Here is a 14,655-nt window from a genome sequence, read left to right on the forward strand (position 1 = left end):
GGCTGAGTGAGAAATGAAATGAAATATGGGGTTAAAGGGGGTTAAAAGGGAGAAGGTGAAAATTGGTGCCATGTAAACGGCATATTTATCTTTTAGTAGTGCTAATAAAACAAGTTCATTAAATCCAAGAATAAATAAAAAATGTTTATTCTCATATACATGACCTGTTTTTAATACTTCCCTATTTGACTCACCTCACATATTTATATTTTTTTACAAGAGTGCTAAATAAAACCTGTCACACGCTCAGAATAGTTATTTCAGTACAAAGATTATTTATCATAAATTAGTCTCTCTATGCATTTTTTGTGTTGCTTCCCTAGGTAAGAGTTTCCAGTAAAACCCCCACGAGAGGCAGGCCAGAAAGTCCCTAACCCATTTTCATGTCGAACCTTAGAGGCATATAAAACACCAACTGACCCAGATAATCAGAAGGCAATTTAGCTTGTTCTCTTTAAAAAGCTCAACCTTGTCAGTTTTGGCTTGCTCTCACTAATAAAAGCAATTCAAGGGGATCATTTATAAGATCCTGCTGGATTTCTCTTGTAAACTTCATTTTTATTGTTACTTTAGGGTTGTTTGACACGAGAAGCAGACTGGGGCACTAATCACAGGGTTGGGGGTTTGACCAAGACCTCCAACCATGACTCAATAAACTGAACCGTATACTGTCTTGCATTTTAGTCTGATTAGGTTGTGTATATGGATTAATGAAAAAAATTGAAAAACGTATTCTTTGTCCCTTTTGTCTTCTGTTTACAAGGTCAGTAATGCTAATATCTGCTGGGATGCAAAACTGTAACAGTCATGTGATTGGCAGAGTTTGCCCTTCCTTTGGCGTACTTACAGTCACTTTCACTGCACAGGAAAGTATGGCAGTGTTTGTGTGAAACTATTTTCTGTGAGTGAGTAGTCATTTTAAAGACCTAAAAGTCTATATTTTTTGTAATAGAAAAAAAACCCCAGTTCATCTTAAGCTTCGTGATCGTGTGCTATATCAGTTGAAAGATGGAAAACTTGAATGAATAGTGGTGTTATTGGTGGATGTTAGTCCAGACTGTTGCACAGTGAGAGAGCTTCAAAACCCAAATGCATGTAGCACAAAATGTTTGGGATTTTATCAGAGAAGATGGTCTCATTGAGTTGTTTGTATGATGTATCATCTGACTGTTATGATCGACCAAGGTGGACATAGCTTGGAAACAAGAAGCAGTGGGATAAAAAGTCATGGTGCACAATGAGGGTTGCTGAAATTACCCAATGTGGGTGGTACATTTAGTTAGAGAAGGCACAAGAGAAATTGCCTGAAGCCAAAACAGATTCTACAGTGGGGCAAAAAAGTATTTAGTCAGCCACCGATTGTGCAAGTTCCCCCACTTAAAATAATGACAGAGGTCAGTAATTTGCACCAGAGGTACACTTCAACTGTGAGAGACAGAATGTGAAAAAAAAATCCATGAATCCACATGGTAGGATTTGTAAAGAATTTATTCGTAAATCAGGGTGGAAAATAAGTATTTGGTCACCTCAAACAAGGAAAATCTCTGGCTCTCACAGACCTGTAACGTCTTCTGTAAGAAGCTTTTCTGTCCCCCACTCGTTACCTGTATGAATGGCACCTGTTTGAACTCATCATCTGTATAAAAGACACCTGTCCACAGCCTCAAACAGTCAGACTCCAAACTCCGCCATGGCCAAGACCAAAGAGCTTTCGAAGGACACCAGGAAAAGTATTGTAGACCTGCACCAGACTGGGAAGAGTGAATCTACAATAGGCAAGCAGCTTGGTGTGAAAAAAATCAACTGTGGGAGCAATCATCAGAAAATGGAAGACATACAAGACCACTGATAATCTCCCTCGATCTTGGGCTCCACGCAAGATCTCATCCCGTGGGGTCAAAATGATCATGAGAACGGTGAGCAAAGATCCCAGAACCACACGGGGGGACCTGGTGAATGACCTGCAGAGAGCTGGGACCAAAGTAACAAAGGTCACCATCAGTAACACACTACAACGGCAGGGAATCAAATCCCGCAGTGCCAGACGTGTTCCGCTGCTGAAGCCAGTGCATGTCCAGGCCCATCTGAAGTTTGCCAGAGAGCACATGGATGATACAGCAGAGGATTGGGAGAATGTCATGTGGTCAGATGAAACCAAAGTAGAACTTTTTGGTATAAACTCAACTCGTCGTGTTTGGAGGAAGAAGAATACTGAGTTGCATCCCAAGAACACCATACCTACTGTGAAGCATGGGGGTGGAAACATCATGCTATGGGGCTGTTTTTCTGCCAAGGGGACAGGACGACTGATCCGTGTTAAGGACAGAATGAATGGGGCCATGTATTGTGAGATTTTGAGCCAAAACCTCCTTCCATCAATGAGAACTTTGAAGATGAAACGAGGCTGGGTCTTCCAACATGACAATGATCCAAAACACACCGCCCGGGCAACAAAGGAGTGGCTCCGTAAGAAGCATTTGAAAGTCCTGGAGTGGCCTAGCCAGTCTCCAGACCTCAACCCCATAGAAAATCTGTGGCGGGAGTTGAAAGTCCATGTTGCTCGGCGACAGCCCCAAAACATCACTGCTCTTGAGAAGATCTGCATGGAGGAATGGGCCAAAATACCAGCTACTGTGTGTGCAAACCTGGTAAAGACCTATAGTAAACGTTTGACCTCTGTTATTGCCAACAAAGGTTATGTTACAAAGTATTGAGTTGTATTTTTGTTATTGACCAAATACTTATTTTCCACCCTGATTTACGGATAAATTCTTTACAAATCCTACCATGTGAATTCATGGATTTTTCTTTTTCACATTCTGTCTCTCACAGTTGAAGTGTACCTCTGGTGCAAATTACTGACCTCTGTCATCATTTTAAGTGGGGGAACTTGCACAATCGGTGGCTGACTAAATACTTTTTTGCCCCACTGTATATTATTATTTTTATCATTATTGTTATTATTATTATTATTATTATTATTATTACTTTTTTACAGCATAAAGTGTTGTCACAGAGCTGCAGTCAATAAAAGTGCTATATAAGCTTTCAGTTTAATGCAATTTAATAAGAATGGACTTGTTGAATGAGTCTCATAAAGCCTTCCTTAATATTGAATTAAATTACAGATAAAATATTTTTTGCTGTAGTTGAACATTTAAATTTTTTTTTTTTACTGAAAGATATTACGTTCTGAAAACACTACTAATAAATACAACTGAGGGGGAAAAAAAGTTAATGCTTTTTGTGACTTTACAGGCTGTAGACTGTAACAGTATGCTTTTTTATTACTGGGAACCCCTAAGATATATGTGTGCAGTAATAAATATATTCAAAAAGATTCAAACAGAGCACAAGGAGACCGCTCCGTCTGTCCTGCCCGGGGCTCAATATCTGCTGACAGACATTGGTGTAGAGATCCATGCCCTCTTGTGACCGAGTTACATCTGCCTTGCTTTCCTGAGCCAGGCCTATGTGGAAACGACACTGCTGCCTGAATGTTAATACAGTACGTATCCTAGGTCTGGGTAAACCTCGCCACCTGCAGTCCTTTTCTGTGGCACTGAGAAAAGCAGGAGTTTGATTGGTTGTAGTTTGCAAACATCATGCCCACAGAAAGCTTCCGGTGCATTTCTGAGCATGATTCCCAATGAACCATTACGTGACATGGACAGACTCCAAGATCGTTAGAATCAGAATGGAGCCAACTGGAGGCTGAGTTCACGCTGGCTGGCTTCCTCTTAGGTGATTGATTAGACTCTAGCATGGCTGTCCTTAGAGGAAGATTGGGACGCTGGGACTGGTCGACTTCTCTAAGTGATGGAAAAGTAACTCTCAAGGACACAAAAATGTATCTGTGAACTGAGGCTAACACTCTTTGTGCCTTCTTATCATACAAAGAATGTTTGATAGCCTGCCAGTCTAAGGGCCACAAACAGATATTTGTTACACTTTTTACAATGTAAACTCATCAACTGGAATCTGAGAAAGTGATGTGGGATACAATAGCTTCTTTTAGAGATCATTTTAGAGCTTCAGCATTATAAAATTAGCTGCTTTTATTCCCCAATGGACGAATGGACGAACTATATCATTACTGGACTTGAGAACAAAAATCCAGAAGCTACCTTTATTTTGCTGGGAGACTTCAACAGAGCCAACATGAAGAAGGTTCTCCCCAAATACTATCAGCACATCTCCTTCCCCACAAGAGGTGATCAAACACTGGACCATTGTTACACTCCATTCAAAGAGTGCTACAAACCCCTCCCCCGCCCAGCTTTTGGTAAGGCAGAACCATTGTTCCATTCTGCTGCTAGGTCATCTACAAATGGGACAGTGAGGCTGAGGAGGTCCTACAGGACTGCTTTGACACAACTGACTGGCAGATATTTGTGGATGCAGCTGATGGCAACATCAATGAACTCACAGACTCTGTCATTGGATATATTGGAAAGTGCATGGATGATACCATCACAAAAACCACTGTCCGCATATATCCAAATCAGAAACCCTGGGTAAATAAAGATGTTCGTGCCAAGCTAAAAGTGCGGACCTCTGCCTTTAACTCCAGGGATCCTGATGCATATAAAGCAGCCAGGTATGACCTCCGAAAGTCTATAAAAAAGGCCAGAAAGGAATACGGGGACAAAATGGAGTCCAGCTACCACAGCTTTGACACCAGGCGACTGTGGAATGGAATGCGCTGCATTAATGACTACAAGAAGGACAACACAGTCATTGTTCAGCCCACTGCATCTCTCGCAGACGAGCTCAACAACTTCTATGCTCGTTTTGATGCAGACAACAGAGAGCAGATCCTCTACCCTCAGGAGGACAGTGAGGCTGTAACTTTAACTCTGAAAACAGAAGCTGTGAGATGGACTTTTAAAAAGGTCAATCTTCACATAGCTCCAGGACCGGACGGCATCCCGGGCCGGCTTCTCAGAGTGTGTGCCGACCAGCTGGCAGACGTGTTCACCAACATCTTCAGCCTCTCCCTGAGGCAGTCAGTGGTCCCCACGTCCCTCAAAGCATCCACCATCATTCCTGTTCCCAAAAAATCAGTGGTCTCCTGTCTGAATGATACCGTCCTGTTGCACTGACATCCGTCATCATGAAGTGCCTGGAGCGGCTGGTCAAAGGTCACATCTGCTCCTCCCTCCCTGACACACTGGACCCTCTTCAGTTTGCCTATCGGACAAACAGAGCCATGGAGGATGCCATCGCTCTGGCAATGCACACCACCCTCACTCACCTGGAAAAAGGGAATACATATGCAAGGATGCTCTTCATCGACTACAGCTCGGCATTTAACACCATCATCCCCTCAAAACTTGCCACGAAGCTCGTCGACCTTGGGCTGGAAACACCAATCTGCAGATGGATTCTAAACTTCCTCACAAACAGGCCCCAGGTGGTGAGAGTTGGTAAGCACACCTCCTCACCACTCATCCTAAACACAGGTACGCCACAGGGTTGTGTGCTTAGCCCCCTCCTATATTCCCTGTTCACACACGACTGTGTTGCTAAACACAAGTCCAACATCATCATCAAGTTTGCGGATGACACAACCATCATAGGCCTCATCACAGACAACGATGAGACGGCCTATAGCAGGGGTGCCCAATCCCGGTCCTCGAGAGCTACCGTCCTGCAGCTTTTAGATGCATCCTTGTTCCCACACACCCGAATCAAATGAATGGCTTGTTATCAGGCCTTTGCCAAACACGATGGCATGCTGAAGAGGTAATCAAACCATTTGATTCAGCTGTGTTGGAGTAGGGATGTATCTAAAAGCTGCAGGATAGTAGCTCTCGAGGACTGGGATTGGGCAGCCCTGGCCTATAGAGAGGAGGTGATGGCACTGTACGAGTGGTGTCTGGAAAATAACCTGACTCTCAACATCAGCAAAACTAGAGAAATGATAGTGGACTACCGGAAACGACCAGTCAGGGAACACCAGCCCATCCACATCAACGGTGTCAAGGTCGAAAAGGTCAGCAGCTTCAAATTCCTTGGAGTCAACATCACCGAGGACTTCTCCTGGACCCTTCACACAGACATTGCAATCAGGAAAGCTTGCCAGCAGCTTTACTTCCTGAGGAGGCGGAGGAAGTTTGGCATGAACGCGAATATCACCTCAAATTTCTACAGGTGTGCGATCGAGAGCTTGCTGACGAGCTGCATTACAGTTTGGTATGGAAGCTGCTCTCCCAGCAGCCGTATATCACTACAGAGGGTAGTGAAGGCAGCAGAGCACATCACTGGCCATTCAGGACATTTATCTTCAGCGATGCCTCCGTAAAGCACACAGCATCATCAAGGACCACAGCCACCCAGCACATCAGCTGTTCTCCTTGTTACCATCTGGCAGACGTTACAGGAGTCTGTCTGCTCGGACTACAAGACTTAACCATCAAGCCATACGACACCTCAACCACAACACTTAAACACACACAACACAGTCCACAGGACGCACTCAGAAGCTACCCTGCAGTTTCACAAGTACTCTGTTTAATCTGCACTGGTCACTCCACTTTACTGATATTTATATTGATATTTATATTTTAAAAAAAGTGCAATACTGTAATAAGTACCACTAAAAAACTTTTGTACTGTTCAGTACTGCTGCTCATTCCTGTGCAATATCCCATCTGCTCCCCCCCCCCATCACATTCCTATTCAAGATTTTCTTTATTTAATCACTAGTATGTACATATATTTATATATACATATATATTTAGTCACTTAACTGAAAAATCTCTTTTCTCTTTACTGCGTCTCATTAATATTTTACTCTTTACTATTTTTCTATTTATTTTTCTTCTACTGTACCATTCTGCTGAGTGACTTTTGCTCGTCAAATACATTTCATTGCAATGTTGACCCTGTGCTAACTTGCATATGACAAATAAAAACTGAACAATGTCATCATAGGCAAGAATGAGCAGCTTTTATTTTTATAAAGCAGATTGTACAGATATATTTATTATTTTACAGGCAAAGAAAAGGCATTTTAATGCCTCAATTTTTATCATGTGCACATAGATTTTCATAGGACTGTGCAATGCTGTGGAAAACTAAGTACACTTGAAGCAGTAAGTACACTTCTTTAGCGTACTTTTAATCAAATACACACATTAATTATCAGTGTGACCAAAGCGGAGATGCACAACAATAGGAGCCCAAACCAACTGTCAAACACAGTGAAATGCTCTAGTGAAACCTTAAATGAGTTGCCCCCAAGCCTCAATAAACTGAAACAATGCTGTAAAAAGAAGAGTGGTTAAAATTTTCTCCACAACAATGTGTAAGACTGATCAAGTCAAACTGAAAATCAATACTTTGATTTACTGCTGTGTAAGTTGGTTCTATAAGCTACTGGATCGTGGGGTGTGCTTAATCTCTTTTTCACATGACTGTAGTAGTTTACTACTTCCTGCATAACCAAGGAGTTACTGTAGTTTGTAGATTGGACCTTCATTCCTATTTTTCACTTTTCCCAAAGCTATATTAACCTCACTCCTTTCTAGACTACCAGAGCTCTAATAAAGATGTGTTCCATCGTTTTATGTTAGTGCAATGCTGAAGTATTATCAAATTTTGCTAAATATCATAGGTTTTTTTCATATGTAAGTTTATACCTTGAAAATAATTAATATATTTTGGATTCTAAGACAGATTTGACGATGGATTGATGGATTTTTTTTTCCATAAGAGTACTTTTTTATGTCTAACTGTATGGCTCAATAGATAAGTCAGCCTGAGACAGTTATATAATAATAGGCATTGTCCGTGTGTCCCTGAAAAATTCATGTGTCATCAGCAAGCACAGAGTCTGAGAATGAAGTGTTGCTCACAATTTTTTTTTTATCTGTTCTTTAAACTTTGGTTAGCTATTGTGCTACCTTTACTAAAGAGTATTATAGGGTTATAGCATATTTTCCTCTGGGTGGAAACACTCTGATGAAGGATTGCAGGGATTTTCTGCATTTATTTATGAACTGTGAACTTGATCTGAAAGAAAGAAACATGTGGGAAAACATGAATGACTATACTGCAAGAGTTTTTTTGTTTTATATGTAAAAGCAGCAGATGTCAGAAGGAGAGAGTCACTAAATTTAACTACCCTGAATGGTTATTGCAGAAAAATGCATTGTTTTCTCAAAACCACAGTTTGCTTTGGAAAATCTTGATGTTATCCTCTTAAATGTGAAGTTTTGAAACAGCTTAAGCAGTTCACGTCTCAAATATTTAAGTCAGACTTGTGAATAATAAAATTCATTTTGTCTTGGATCATGCCAGCTTAGTTCAAAGAGGACATTCAGGTTTAAGGGGAATGTACTTGCTGACTCTATGCCTGTATTGATTATAAGAACCGTCCGTGATGCATCTTTTTTCCCCTGCACTGATCAGATCGTGCTTTGACTGCAAGCTTTTCACAACTAATTTAGAAGCACATTTGTATTTATAGCTAAATCATGCCTTATCTAGTAACCCAATGCCACACATTCCTTTTTGGTTTTGTGGGGGTTTTTTTCAACCAGATTCTGAAAATAAATAGTAGTTAGTAACCCGCTAACCAGGTAGACAGCATCTCCATTGTTTTATGAGCACAGGAGCCTCAGCTGCTGTCTTAGTAAACAGCTGGCCATTAGTGTTGACTTCAGTAATAGGTACAGTAGCATTAAAATCCCACCAGGGAGCCATTTGATCACCTGTCTGCTGCAGTTACCAAGACAACATAAATGAGATGATGGCTGCATGATTGTTTAGTGTTTGTTTCACTTTTTTAATCTGAACTGTGTCATGAGGATGTTTTCCTATTGTCTGTGGTGATACAAAAGAGGGTGGTTTTAGGTTAATAATAAGGAGTTTTACGTAGACATATTGGTAAGCAGGTGTTCCACACATGGAGACTTCTGCATGCTTCTTACAGTACCTGAAATATGTCACAGTCTTTTTTTGCTGCTGTCATTGGGTAACCGTGGGCAGACTATTTCATACTAGTTTAGCATATGCTTGGGATCTTCCATGGCTAATATCTGTCTCAGTTATAACTGCTTTTTCCTTATATGTGAGCAGCCAAACTCAGATTATGTAAATGTGCTGCATTACAGTAAGGATGGAGCTTTTGTTGGGTTTATAGCTATCTGTTCATCTGCTCTAGATGCAATCATTGCATTTGTGGGCAGCAGCTCTAATCTCAACCTTTACGTCTGAGCCTCAGGGCTCATTTAGAGCATCTCTGGCACAGAGGCAGGGTGGTATCACTTCCATTTAGATGAACAACCAATCTGAGGTTTTCCTCTCTTCCAGGCTTCAACCATGTGGCTGCTAAACACCCATGACAGACTTGATCACCACATTGACTTTCTGCCACATTGACTGCTGATTTGTTCAGCTGCCCCTCACAAGCTCACAGCAATATTACTGCAGCACCTAATTACACTTTATAAACCTCATGGTAACTTAAAATATAACACCTGAATACAACAATTAAATATACATTAGGACTGGGACATGCCATCCTGATTTCAGAAAATTGAGACACTGTGAAATAAAAACAAAACTGAACCCCATTTACTTGGTTTATTTATTGTTAAAGTAATTTTGAAACCAACATCTTCTATAGAAAGAAAGAAAAAATGGGGGAAAACACTATGGAAATAGACAGATTGTAGAATACAATTTCTCAGCATAAATTGTGTTAAAATATAACCAAATAAATAAAAAGTTGTGGCAGAATTAGTACCGTATTTCCTGGACTACAAAGCGCACCTGAATATTAGCCGCACAAGCTAAAATCAGGGGAAACTCCTGTTTTGTACATACATTAGCCGCACCTGACTAAAAGCCGCAGGTGTTTTAATGTTTACTTACCATATGTAAGAGAATATGCACAAAGGGAATTGTCAGGAAAGAGATGGCTGTTTGGGACCACATCCCTTGTATTAATATTTTGAAAAACAAGTTACCGGTACATATTTGCATAACTTTTTACGTATATGCACAAGTAACGGTAATTACAAGTATGAAACATGTACTGGGCTTTATAAACGAGGAACAAATGTAGTGTATAACAATAACCTACAGCACACCAGAAAAAGAGATTTGGCCTACCTTTTAGGCTCAGGTGCAGTAACACGGCTTTAACAAGAAGAAAAGTCAGTCATTCACCACCATCTTTCTCTTCTTCCTGCGCACTAAAATCCATAAAGTCCTCTTCTCCAGTGTCGGAAACGAACAGGCTCAGGATGGCTTCATCATCCACTCTCCGCTTCTCTCCTTCGTTGTCACTTTCAAAACCAAAGAAATCCTCGTTGTCAGTGTCAGAGTCGAACACCCTCTGAAGGGCCGTGGCAGTGTCCTCCTCCCCATCACGCAGCAGTCCAGCCCTTCGAAATCCTTTGGTGATCGTGGATGTTTTCACACTTCTCCATAGCACTCTTGCAGCCATTCCTTCATTACGCTTTCCACCATCCACCCATTCTTGTTGACCTTAACAGAGATGCCGCTTGGGATCTCTTCTCTTGGCATAGTCATCCGCTTAAAGATCACCATTGGCAGAAGTTTAAACCCTGATGCTGTGCAGCCCAGCACACAAGTGAAATTCATTCTCTCATGGCCAGTGGTTCTCACCGTGATGGTTGATTCGCCTTGCTTGTTAACAGTCCTAGTGAGGGGCAGGTCAAATGTCAACGGCACTACCTCTGAAATTTTCTATCTTCGACTGTTGGCGACTGTTTTGGCTTTTAGTTGGATCTGCACTGTTGAAACACCTCGCCCGTTTGCTCTCTGTGTGTTCACCCAGTCTTCAATACAGTCTTCAAGTTTGGGCCATCTGCTCTTATTTCCTGTGAAAGCTTTTTTCGTCTTTTTGCACAGAGCCAGTTCATCACGCTGGCGTCTCCAACGTCTCACCATTGATTCGTTTATACCAAGGGTACGTGCAGCAGCTCTATTTCCCTTGCTGAGTGCCAAATCGACTGCCTTTAATTTGAAAGCTGCATCATATGCATTTCTTTTGTTTGCCATACTGAGGGTTTGTGAATGAAAGCTTCCTTTGCTCCTGTAATACCCCTCTTGCTCTTGCTAATCAAGTTTATCTTTCGCGCTACGGACGGACATGTGACCAGCATACCACTCTTGTACTCTTGTGTGTCTGATCACATGCCCTTCCGCCAGGCAACGTAGTGCCGTACAACAGCGGAACAACCAAAACAAATCCTCTTACGATATCACAAAAATCATGGACGATCCATAGAAAAGACGCACCTGACTAAAAGCCGCAGGGTTCAAAGCTTGTGCAAAAAGTAGCGGCTTATAGCCCAAAACATAAAAATTCAGAGTTAGCAAAAATCTCTGTAACAAAGATGAGCTTAGCACTAAAGTGGCTTTGGGTCATTAGGAGGGACAGCTAAAATCAAAAATTGCTTAAGAGAGTTAAAGTATCAGTTAATTTGTGTATTTGTTTTTTTTAATGGGCATTTCAAGGAAGAAGCTAAGTTGTTATATGAGAATGTGACGGGTGGAAAAGGTTGTAGGCTATCTCAAGATTTTTGTCTTCTTCTTCATGATGCAGTGTTGCAGAATAGGAGACAGCACTTCTTCTGCTGAGTTGGTCTATTATAATAGGTGATCAGTGCCTGTTCTGGACTGAATGAGTTGGTCTAATGAAAAGCCTTTTCAGTGAGATGTCATCTGTCAGTCACCATTAGACAGTGCTGTGTAAACAGTGGCTGACAGCAGAGGAGGTTTTCTGCATGTTAGATATAAAACATGGATTAAGCCAGAATGAAAACCAATCCCTTATTTTCACATTTTAACTGAAGGAGACAAAACAAACAGCTGTGCAGTAGATGGTAAACTCTGCATCTGTTTTTGGTGTCATTTTGTTTTTTCCAGAATGGTACTGACTATGGGTTCCTGGTGCGTCAGAATTCTGAACTTCTGCGAGCCCTGGATGAGCTGGAGAAGACTTGTGCCACACTAAGGGAGGAGAATGGTCTGCTGGTAAGACTAAAAATATAACAGAGGGCGTGTAGACTTGAGTGAAGGTTTTGTAAGAAAGTAGGCCAGGTGCACAGACGGTGAACAAAAAGATCTAACTCCCTTTGCTTCTTTTCTTCAGTCATTTTATGCAGGTGTTTGAGTTCCAACTTGCAGATTTGAATCATTATTAAGCCTTTCTGAATAACTGCGTGATTTATTTTTTTGCCGCTGCTGTGTTAGCATTTGCTGCATCCCTTTTTTGTTTAGCGGAAGAGCAGTGCCCCAGAGACTGAGGAGAAGGTCAGGCGGCTGAGGAGAAAGAACACAGAGCTGGCTGTTCTTGCAAAGAGGTTGGAAGAGAGGGCTCGGAAACTGCAGGAGGCCAACCTCAAAGTGGTATGCAGCACATATAAAATAGCTCAAACATTCCCACAGCGAACTGAGTCGCCCAACAGTGTGGCTGCAGTGACTCTGAACCAATGGTACATGTACACGGTTTTTATATAGTGCATTTCTACTCTACCTGAGAACACATACGACATGCCTCATTCACCAATTCATACAAGCACTTTTTCTTAAGTGCTTAAGTGTTTTCTATCTAACATTCACACACTCACACGAGTAAATTGAGATTTAGTATTTTGCCCAAGGCATGCAGATTGGAGCAGCCAGAGATCAAACCACCATACTTCTGATTAGTAGACCTGCTGTACCTGCTGTACTACCACACACATGCAGCAAGTGACTCCTTATCAGTCCAAATCACATTGTCATAATGCCTGATAACAAGATAGAAACAGAGTCACAGAGCATGTGAATAAAAGGGTACAAAAAAAAAATTCTCAACACAAGAAAACATGACAAAATGAATTAACACCTCACACACTATTTATTAAATATGTAAAAATTTGAGTTGTGCAGTGTGTGATCTTCTTTTCTTACATGAATAAAAGCAGCCTTGTACACCAAATATTGTAATGCATAGAAATGAGATACAAAAGAAAACGTTTTCAAACAAAGAAGTTCCATAAGATGTAATATACACTTTTATTAAAGAGATCTAGCAAAAGACTGCAGAAACTAAACACAGTTGTCAAATACTAAATCCTTCTGGCCATGCATTGTTATTGCTAATGAGACAGCTCATGAATACTGTAAATCTGAGAACTGCACTGTCCAATGGACTTCCTCTTTTTCTTCACGATGCAGTGTTTGCAGGATAAGAGACAGCACTTCTTCTGCTAAGTAATCCTATTATATTATATTATATTCCTATTGTAATAGGTGATCAGTGCCTGTTGTGGACTGTATGAGTTGGTCTAATGAAAAGCCTTTTTAGTGAGCTGTCATCAGATAGTAGCTGCACTGTCAGATGGACAAGTACTGGTTGTTAGTTAGATATCATCTATACCAGTGGTCCCCAACCTTTTTTGCACCATGGACTGGTTTATGTCCGACAATATTTTCATGGACCGGCCTTTAAGATAAGATAAGATAAGATAAGATAAGAAAAGAAAACCTTTAATAGTCCCACAGGTAGGAAATAGGGGAAATATACAGCATCAGAAAAATGTATATCTGTATGCCCTTTGCTTCCTTATGATATACAGCAGTAGCTTTAGATGCCTGTTCTCTGTTTAGTGATTTTTTAACATAACAGACATTAGACACTGAAACCATCTTATACATAGTCATCATTGGCACCTACACTGTTTATTCAGTACTGTTTTATAGTTAGAAAATTTCACTTATGATTAAAAAGCACTATGTTTGATAAGCAACATATGGATAATCCATAAAACTGGTTACAGAGATTATACAAATCCACTATTTTTACAATTAAAAATACTAAAATTCACAGATCTGGTTCATTTTCTCACTGCGCAAATTATATATAACGCTATAAACAACCTACTTCCTGACAATATTCTAAAATTGTTTTCTAAAAGGGAACGGGGGATACAATTTGAGGGGGGGAATTAAATTTAAAACATCCCTGCATCCGTACAACACTAGCAAGTTTTTGCATCTCTGTGTGTGGAGTGAAGCTGTGGAATAGACTAAGTAAAGAACTGAAGCAAAGTCCCAGCATGACTCAGTTTAAAAAACGGTTCAAAAATATGGTTTTTGCAAAGTACAGGGAGGAGGTCGGGCTTTGATTGGGTGCTCTCACCCACTACTTTCACAATAGGGATGTATATATAAGTGTGTGTGTGGGTGCACAAGTATGTTTATTTAAGTATATATATCTGTAAATTTGTATATCTTTGATGTGTTACTGGGATTATTAAAAAAATCTTTTTTAACATGTTCAAACTAAAGATACAATACAATACAATCAAGGATCTTGGTATGAATTACAGATTATCAGTGAAGCTGCCATTCTAGTTGATGAATCTATTAAATTACATACCACACCATTATCCAGAGTTAGAGTTAGAATAGTCAGACAGCCCATGACATCAACGCCAGACATAATCATGATAGATCAGCTCATCTCAGTGCCAGTTCAAATCACTGGATAAGTCAGCTGATACTCTCTTATGCATCCACATGGCAGATCACATATAGGACATGCTCCCTGACTTTCTATGTGTGTGCATCAAAGGGTGGGAGAGTTCCAGAGCAGAGCCATGCCGAAAGATATAAATCAGTTGT

General features: G+C 40.7%; 1 protein-coding gene across 22 annotated transcripts in view; it reads left to right on the forward strand.

Moving 5' to 3' along the window:
• Positions 1-14,655, forward strand: part of tspoap1 (TSPO associated protein 1) — a 77,867-nt gene that overhangs the window by 24,463 nt on the left and 38,749 nt on the right. For all 22 annotated transcript variants that reach the window (XM_080307457.1, XM_080307443.1, XM_080307446.1 and 19 more), the window contains 2 exons: positions 11,911-12,018; positions 12,265-12,393. In XM_080307457.1, coding sequence (XP_080163583.1) covers positions 11,911-12,018; positions 12,265-12,393 — 237 coding nt within the window. The remainder of the gene's footprint in view (positions 1-11,910; positions 12,019-12,264; positions 12,394-14,655) is intronic.

This window comes from Astatotilapia calliptera, chromosome 10 (assembly GCF_964374335.1).
Source record: "Astatotilapia calliptera chromosome 10, fAstCal68.1, whole genome shotgun sequence".
Taxonomy (NCBI): Eukaryota; Metazoa; Chordata; class Actinopteri; order Cichliformes; family Cichlidae; genus Astatotilapia; species Astatotilapia calliptera.